Source organism: Nymphaea colorata, chromosome 2 (genome assembly GCF_008831285.2).
Source record: "Nymphaea colorata isolate Beijing-Zhang1983 chromosome 2, ASM883128v2, whole genome shotgun sequence".
Classification (NCBI taxonomy): domain Eukaryota; kingdom Viridiplantae; phylum Streptophyta; class Magnoliopsida; order Nymphaeales; family Nymphaeaceae; genus Nymphaea; species Nymphaea colorata.
The window spans coordinates 5,670,921-5,679,960 of NC_045139.1; the positions used below are offsets into that span (position 1 = coordinate 5,670,921).

Below are 9,040 nucleotides of genomic sequence, written 5' to 3' on the forward strand. Positions count from 1 at the left end.
GGAGAAACGCACGAGCTTTTATATCGCTACATTTGCGCTTCGCTTACCAAAATAGCCTCGTCATTTATTATATACCTACAGAGTATTTTTATTATCTCTATCTTACCATGAATTCCTTTAAATATCATTATTTTATTATAATTGATTTTAACAAAAAAAAAATTGTACATGTGGCTCTGGAAGATGGGATACTTGTCTTTTAAATAGGTAAAAAATTTCAAATTTTATTATTTCGATTATTTTAGTGAATAAAAATGCATCCCCTTTCCTCACTAATGTTGACGACCCTATTGACGATATTCGATTGAACTGTTCTAAAGAAAATTAAAAAAATTAAATCGAATACATTTTATAAACAAAATCAAATTGGACTTTAATTTAAGAAATGACATCTAAATGGATTCAAATTCAGTTTCAAATAAATATTCAATGGATTTTTTAATATGATAAAAATAATGGAACGCGGTTAATATCCAAAAAGTCTTTTAAAGATTGGCCGCGTAAATTCGTTTTCAGTAAAAATGTTAAAAAAAGAATAAAATAAAAAAAATAAATGGTGGGGTATGTTGGGCAATAAGTGAAAAGAAGTGGACATTGTTGGGAGTCCAAATATGAAATCCAAAGCCGCCACACGTCAAGGGTGACCAGATCCGATTAAGGCGAGGATCCACGTTCTTTCCATTTTCTCAAAACTAAAATTTGTCATTTTAGATTCACCGGAATCAATTATCCGTCTTTCATGGGTCCCCGGTTCGGGGCAGAACTGCTGACCGGTTCGATCTAAAATCCGATGGAGATTCCCCTCTTGGTCCACCACTTTTCGTTAGGAGTCCATAATTTATTCTAAATTGGACATTTTGCACCTCTTTTTAATGTATTCAGGAAAACCGCTTAAAGCTTAAAAAAATTTGCTGCTTACTGGCTGAGACAGCGAGACTGAGAGACTTCTGCCTCCTACTTTTATTAAAACTGAATGAAAGAATACAAACAAATCAAGAAAAACTAGAAGAGATCGCAACAGACCCACTCAACAGAGACCATATGTCATATTTCATCCCAAAGATTAAAGCCTTTCCTCCCTTAGGTAAGATCTAAATGCAAACTTCTTTTATCTTTTCAATTATTCCATTTATATGGAATAAACTTGAAACTAAGTCAGATATTACATTTTAAGGAATGTTCCGTAATGATTGAAGCTCACTCTTACACCAGGCTCAAGCTCCTGGTTTGGTAGATCTCAACGTGCTCCCTAACTCTTCTTTCTCTTAAGAGAGAAGAAAGTCAGGGCAATTTTACTGATTAATTAATTGTCTCCTTTATATGTCTTTTGAAGATTTTTCTCAGACATTCATCCATTCTCCCTCTTACGCGACCCCAATTTGAAATGTTAAATCAGCTCTGCTACCAACTTTCACAATATGACTTAAGATACACGTGACCCCAATTCGAAATGTTAAATCAGCTCTCCCACCAACTTTCACAATACGAACACACTCTCCACAGCAGGTTCAGGCTCCTAGTCTTGCAGGTCTCAATCTACCCCCTAGAAGCTTCAATTCCTCCTTTGAAATGAATAAAAACCAATGCATTCTACCTCCTAACCGACCACTTAATTTGTATGCTTTTAAACCAATACATTTTACCTCTTAACCGCCTACATAATTTGTATGTTTTTAAATATTTCTCTTCATCTTCGATATGAGACTAAACTTTCACATGTTTATACTTACTCCTCAGGGTAATTCTGATTCCAAAAACAAATCAGAATTTAAAATGTCTGCCACCAAACTGCCCATCAAGAAATTGGCTGCATTCCTTCATATTTAACTCTAAATGAAAACATTTAGCTGACCATTTATCATACCAAAATTTAATCATTCCTTCTCCAATTCTCTAGACTGCTTGACTAGACCAATGTCTTTCCATTCAGGGGCGAAATCAAGATTTTCTTTAGGAACAGGCCGACAGTCCAACCTCTGAATTTGGGTAGGGCCAACTGAATTCAAATACAAAAAAAACCATGGTGTAATTAAAAAAAAAGTATTTTTTTCATTGGCCGGGGTGGATCTATGGCTTAAGCTCCCTCCCCCCTGTTTCCATCTCGGACAACTCCTCCCCAAAACCAAGAACTTCTTTTGTCCCCTTAAACCATTTGCCCTTTCATAGCATTTACCGACAACAAGTTTGACGCAAAAAATAGAAGTGCAGTGCCTGTATTTGGCATCACAGTAAAAGAAGTAGGCCTGAAAATGAAAGGTTTTTCAACCGAATGGAAGCGATACGGATCGGTTCTCAGTGAGACGAGTCGTAGCTGGTCCGGTGTTGGCTCTAAGAACGTGTACGATTTGGAGCCTTGACCTTCGCTGGGACTGCATTCTGACCCACCCAATCTTCATCGGATCCGGTAAGTAGGATCCGGATCTTCGGACCGATACCGGGTCTTACCTAACCAAAAAGGTAGATGATCTCTCTTTGGACCTTTGACTTGGAATGGGTCAAACCAAGCCAGCAGTTTTTTATTTAATTTGTCAAAACTTTTTGAAAAAAAAAAAGTTTCAATTACGACAACTTAAAATCTTGTGGCTAATGCTTTTTTTTAATTTTGAGAGAGAGAGAGAGTTCCTCTTATGTATAAAGGTTGTTTTCTGTGTCGTAAACGATGCACTTGCTATACTTCAACTTGCATATTGATATTTTCCTTTTGTCTCTCTTGCAGATTCCGTTAATGTGTTTCTTCACCAATTCATGTGACTTGATGCCAATTACAAATGTTAAAAATTTTAAAATATATATATATATATATATATATAAAGTATTTTACAAAGTAAAAATGAAAGAAAAACATGAAATGTGGAAGTTTTAAGTTAACTACAAAATTGAATGGGATACCCTGAAGAGGTGGTGAAAGTTTGCTTTCTTTTTTTAGGATTCAGGGTTGCAATTGGCTATAGTGTCGTGCATCTACCATTTACAATTTAAAGAAATAGCATTTTATGAAAATCACGAGATCATTTCAATTCAAATAAGCCGATTGAACATGAACCGAGCTGATTTTCCGCTAAAACCAACACTGATTAGGTAACAAAAAAACAACACTAAAGTATCTTCAAATTATTGTCGTAACGTATGTAATCTCGAATGATATTGTGATAGGATTTGTATCTCTGCACATTCTGAAAAGAATGAAGATTATTTATACGTTGAAAGTTTCTGCATCCATTTTCTTATTTAATATTTAGAAAATTGTGGTTCTTTCTTTATGATTTTGAGAGAAAATACTGCAAAACCTATTGTCATTATTATGATATTATTTAATATTCTCTTTTTCCTTTTGGTCTTTGCAGTTTTTAAACAATATGAGTCCAGTTTTAGGTTCCAACATTCTTTTAGTAAGGTAACTTAACCAAAGTAATTGAAATCGATCTTGGGAATCTAAAACACCTTATGATATAATTGGAAAAACAAAACAGTCAGATATCCTGAGAATCTAAGCATTGAGATTAAGATCGTTTTTTAAATAGATGCCTTTGACGCCTCCTGAATTTTGTCAAACAAGATAAATGGTTCTGATTCTGCATTTGCCTTTTTCCGACCACCCACTTGACAAAGTGGTGTTCTTGCTCCGTCAGATCCGCACCAGTAACCTCTTGTTTCTCTTTCTCCTATCCTGAAGCGCTTCATTCTTCCTTTCGCTCTGCCTTTCACTTACTTCCGGTGTTGCATCGACTGCATCATGAGGTCGCCTTCCGGATTCAATGGCTTCAAGCGTTCTCGTACGCTTGAACCTTGCAGGTGTTTCTATTCGTGAGGATGATCTTAATTCTTAAACGATTGGGGTCTGGTAGCGGACGCCTTGGGAGACTAGAGAAGCACGGATGTTATGGTCAGGTTCCTTCAACTTAATTGAAGTTGTTGATTCTCCCACCTTGAGGTATCTGCATTGGCCATACCCCCTCCTGTGGCTGCTGCTGCTTCTCATGGTCGTTGTTCCTGTTTGAGGATGTTCCGCTCTGCATGCAGAGATCTGGGCACCAATCGTTTTGCCTTAGTAAGTTGCCCGGCTTTCATCTGCGACTCAAACAGGGGGTGATCTGATCCCATTTCCCAGAACCATTGTTTCATCTTGATCCATCGTTGCTATTTTGGACTTCCAATCTTTTGTGGAAGCCAGCTTTGATTCAGACATCTTAGCTACAGGCCGGGAAGTGGCACATTCACTATTGTTCGGTTCCACAATCCAATCAATATCCTCCCCTTTCCATCTGAAATATACTCTAATTCCTTAGTTTTTATCATTTAGCTTTCATATTTTGAGTCAACGCCTATGCAGATCATGTGCTTGAAGAAATGAACCGTTTTGTCATTTTTACCTTTTAACCATAGTTCGAATTTTTATGGCGGTAGCTTCTTCTCAGGTTGCACGGTTTTCGAAAAATATACCTTGCTGAAGTAGCCATCACCGGTTTCCATTGTGAAACTTGTACTATTGTTGCAAAGTTCAAGCTTATCTATCCAAGGGCTGTTAAAAGAATGATCATTAACTGCTCGCCTTCACTGAATAGTTACCGAAAGAAGCTGAAGTTGAGATGCAGTTTGATGCCTTCTGCACGCACGCAGATCATCGTCTGCAACTGCTTTGGAGTTTAAGTGATCTGTCTTCCACATCATCGAGCAAAGCTATTGGGTCTAGTTGGTAAATCATTGCACTACTGCTGCTCTTTTGCCTTTTCAGTCGGTCCTGTAAATGGTTCACTTTCTTTGTTTTATTTGACTTTATTTGATGAGAAAAAAGAATCAAACAAGTTCAAGTCCGTAGGTTATATCTTGATGTTGCAGCACTCCCCTGTTTCTTCATATGGCTGACTAAGTTCTTACAGTGCTCCAACTAAGGAATGAGATACTTTTTTATAGATTTCCAACTCTGAGGAGTGAGAGACTCTGATTGTGTGTTTATTTCCTTCCATCAAGTTAGTTGAATGAGTTTGCAAGTTAGAACTGGAGTCAAGATGCAAAAGGCATTAATTAGTGAATTTCGTTATGGTTGCCTAATGAGATGTGCTTTATCATGAAATCAGGCCTCAGAAGCTGGAATTTGCTCAAGTTTTTGACGGAAATTACCTAGGGAAGTCTGCTTGGATCAAAGACGATGGGGGGTAGCATCTAATTCATGACCCTAAAACATCTAATTCATGACCTTAAAATCCTTCTCTTCATGGGCATACAAAAAAGTGAAAGTTTTGATAGACAAATTCACAGCAGAACTGCCCCATTCTCCCATATATCATCATTGTAAGGCCACTATCCTTTTGATTTACTGGTAAGAAAAGGACCTCAATGTACTGGTAACTTGAAAGTTGAGAATGTTGTAACACAACTTGGTCGGCAGCAGGTGGGTGGTTGTATTTTTCATCTAAGCGGCAGGCAAATTAATGTCATATACCCAACATCGTTCCAGCTGCTTTCCCCCATTGATTACTGCTTTTTTTTTTTTTTAACTGTATTAAGCACGTATTAATACAGTTTTCTTGAGTAATAAAGGTTGCAGGCCAACCTCCAGCAGGACTATTTCTTCTTCTTCTTAATGTTTTAGACCTTAAAAGGTTTGGTTGTCATAAAAGAGAAAAAAAAGTTAATAAGGATGAATGCGTTCCTCATCTGCTGATTTGCCATCAAAACTCTGTATAATAGTTCACGCGTACGTCTAGCTCTAAAGTGGCACAAGATTTGGAATATAATAGAAATGTAATAGAAATAGTAGACCAATGCATTCAAAATTTTCAACATCTTCTTATGAGTATACAACGTAATGCAGGAAGGCTTTGATTCTCTAGTAATTCAAGGATTGTGGTGCAAATGTGAAACAATACGGACAACAGACCATCCTAGAGAAGCCTCAACAGAATTATGGCCCAATTTTTCAAATATCAGAGCAACACGAGGAGAAGCTTTCCATGTAGACGCCAGTTCATCTCTAATCTGCAGCTTCTCTCTATGATTGAGCAAATTGCAGAACTTAATCTTCATCTGCCTAAGTGCCTGTGAGTTGGATAGCATGAATTTTGCGAAACTCATGTCAACTTTGTCACTGAAGTCATTTATTGTAACTTCTTTGAGGTGTTCATGACAAGCAAAGCGCTTCTGATTTTGCCAGTAGTCTTCTGCACTGATGAGCTTCTGACCACAAATAGGTAAACCAGTCTGGGAAAAAAGAAAAAACATATGAAAAGAGATATTAGCAAATATGAAATCCCTGCAAAAATACATTTTTAGATTAATGACTTCAATAGGAATCATGTATGTGATTTGTGAGTATGACCTTCATAACTAGCTTCTGCAGGATGGGTGAATTTTGCAGCAAACAGGCAATCAGTGTCATCTCTGACGGTGTCTTCAACTTCAAATCCATAGACAAATTCAATTCTACCAAAGAGTAGAAACCACCATTGCCTGTGCTATTGTAGACACATGGACAAATTGGACCCTAAAATCAAACAAGAAAGAGACCAACATTCCATAAGAAAAACCAAAAGAAAACCAGAAGAAGTACTCTTGGCAACTGATTTTTGCTTCTATCGTAAGGATAGTAGAAAGAGAAGCAAAATAACGAGTGCTGGAGCTAAATGTCAGAATTATGAAAGAGGATTTGGAATATTTTTGCTTTTATCTTCAGTTACTCGCAGCTGATAAAATGCAGTGGAAAACATGAAATCTAAAAAGAACAATTGACAAAAACAAGATAAAATTTGAATGAATAGCAAAAACAAGCTCATGGTTGGTTGTTCATATTTACACGCTGCAATTAAGGTATATACAACACAAATTAGGCAGTTAATAAAAAAATTTGAAACTTGGATGTTTTTGTTATTGCACTAGCAGTTAGGTGCCTTCCTGTAATGTTTAATATCTATTTATTTTGAAAATGCCATGTTACTACCAATGAAAACTAGCCTGACAAAAATAGTTCTTTATTTTTCTCATGCTATCCGTACGTGTTTGACAACTTTATGCAAAATACAATATTATTGCAACATCAACAAGAAACATCTCTGACTACGTACTATAGAAGTAAATAAAACTGCAATTAGTTACGATAACTAGATCTGTGCTAGGTAAGGGAAATTTGGCATCTCACCTTGAAGTATGTGTTTATGCATAAGGTGATCCTCTTGAGACAAGGGAAGGCGCTCATGAATTTGATTAACCCATAACCAATTCCTCCATAGCCACCAAAGTGAATTGCATTAGGCTGTTCAACAGACCAAGAAACATGCTTAGTATCTGTGACCACAGGCACACTGCAAGCCACCTCTAAGGACCTTAAGGTCTGCAACTCGACGCGCAGCGCGCCGAAGGATTCAAATCCAGAGCACTTGATCATCTTTAAGCTCTCAAGGCAGCGACAGCCAGAAAGCAGGCGGCGGAACTGATCAGAACTGAAGGTGGTGCAAGTGAGCTCCAAGGTTTTGAGGCTTCTGAAGTTGTTGATCTGCTCATGAATCACCTTGATCGCACAGTAGGTCAACTTCAGTGACTTCAGGAGCTTTCCATCTTTCTCATCACAACTGGTTAAGATCAGGTTGGTGCTTACAACGTTTATGAGGCTAGGTAACTTGGGAGTTCGACGATGCAATTGTACCCGTCTCTGATCACTGTCCTTGGCAATCGGAGTAGTCTGCCATGAAAGCAGAACTTGTTCTTTGACTCTGAACCTTCCCCAGGTCACGAAGACAATGCCGGGCACGAGGAGCCATGCGTCCTTCCACCTCTTCGACAGGATGGAGGTTGCCACTAAATCCTTCGTGGGCAAGCGAGAAAGGATGCAGGCGAGTATGTCATCAGGCAAGTCTGAGATGCGGTCACAGTTCTCCTCCTCCATCTCTGTCTCTCTCTGTTCCTCTGTTGCACTCTTAACAAACTGAGAAGGAAAGACTAAAAACTTCTCTGAGTTATCTGCAGAGAGGATGTGCACAATGGGAACTCCTTTTCTCTGAGTACAGTGCAGAAAACCATGCAAGCTTCTAGAGAGAGATTATGAGATTACTCGCCAAGAGCAACATAAATACATACAAACATCATTAACTTCAAGAAAGGAAAGTTACTAAAAAGTAAAAACTAATAGCTGCCGATGAGAGAGTTGTAAGGAGTTTCCAGATTTCGTTTTCTTGCTTTTAATCACTTGATTACTTCACAGATTTTCACTGTTTTTGCGGGACCATAAACGTTCAAAAAGCTAGAGGAAGAAGGAGCGGTTGCTGTAATACCGAAGAAGTCAAGCCTGGTCGTCTAAGTGTCTAACTACCTCATGCCTGAAGAAGAAACTGCCCTTTTCGACGTGAAATCGAGTTAATTTATCGACTGTCACTCGTGATCTTAAACAAATCAAAATAAAAATAATGTCTGATCGCTATATTTAAGTTTCTAAAAAGAATTATTTTGTCATGGGTAGTGACCAGTAAGATAAGAAAAATCTGGAAGACCAACTAAGCAGACAAATTCTTTGTTACTAAAAACGCATCTTAAGCGAAAAGAGGGGGAGAGAATCTGTTCCTTCCTGTGCCAATGAATTCGGAAAGGACGAAAACGGGAACTTTCTATTTTACAGCAATGGAAAAAGTTGGCAGAAAAAGCAGAAAGTTGCTTGCGTGCGAAGAACTGATTATAATGTTTTTCAAATTATGTTTTGGAAACTTTGCTTTTTTGGCCAAAATACAATGTCTCCTAATACCAAGCTTTCTTTTACACTAACTGTTACTTTTTTATGCGGAGTTCTTTCTTTTTGTTCAGGTCGATACGATCCCGGCTTGAATCAAATTCAACAATCGAAGTGACCAAAAAAAAAAAAAAATCTTTCATTAACTGACAAGCTTTTTTGAAATTGAGAGTCAGTTTGGACCAACATTAGGAAGATAAACCATGGATAATATGACAGAGATAGAACCCGACACTATTATAGATTTAAAAATCCAAATTGGTGCAATGGAAAATGGTAATGGCCGCACAAAGATAAGATTGAGATTGAAATTAAGAGAGACAAACGGAT

At 37.6% G+C, this 9,040-nt stretch overlaps 1 protein-coding gene and 1 long non-coding RNA gene across 2 annotated transcripts; one reads left to right on the forward strand and one right to left on the reverse strand.

Moving 5' to 3' along the window:
* Nucleotides 1-3,569: 3,569 nt before the first annotated feature.
* Nucleotides 3,570-5,781, forward strand: LOC126409740 (uncharacterized). Its single transcript, XR_007572370.1, has 2 exons — nucleotides 3,570-4,693; nucleotides 5,076-5,781. It is a non-coding gene; the product is annotated as an uncharacterized LOC126409740 (long non-coding RNA).
* A 34-nt stretch (nucleotides 5,782-5,815) lies between these two features.
* LOC116246903 (putative FBD-associated F-box protein At5g50270) lies at nucleotides 5,816-8,248 on the reverse strand. The gene is made up of 3 exons (XM_050075762.1): nucleotides 7,107-8,248; nucleotides 6,317-6,452; nucleotides 5,816-6,198 (listed from the first exon to the last, which is right to left on the reverse strand). Exons 1-3 carry the CDS (start codon nucleotides 7,874-7,876, stop codon nucleotides 5,836-5,838), a joined length of 1,269 nt encoding a protein of 422 aa, XP_049931719.1. The 5' UTR covers nucleotides 7,877-8,248; the 3' UTR covers nucleotides 5,816-5,835.
* Nucleotides 8,249-9,040: the final 792 nt, after the last annotated feature.

Coding starts and splice junctions, on each gene's coding strand:
- LOC116246903 (XM_050075762.1), bottom strand. CDS start 7,876: ATGGAGGAGGAGAACTGTGACCGCATCTCAGACTTGCCTGATGACATA. Junction 6,453..7,106: donor TGCCAAATTTCCCTTACCTA/GCACAGATCTAG, acceptor TGTCTACAATAG/CACAGGCAATGGTGGTTTCT. Junction 6,199..6,316: donor TGCAGAAGCTAGTTATGAAG/GTCATACTCACA, acceptor CTTTTTTCCCAG/ACTGGTTTACCTATTTGTGG.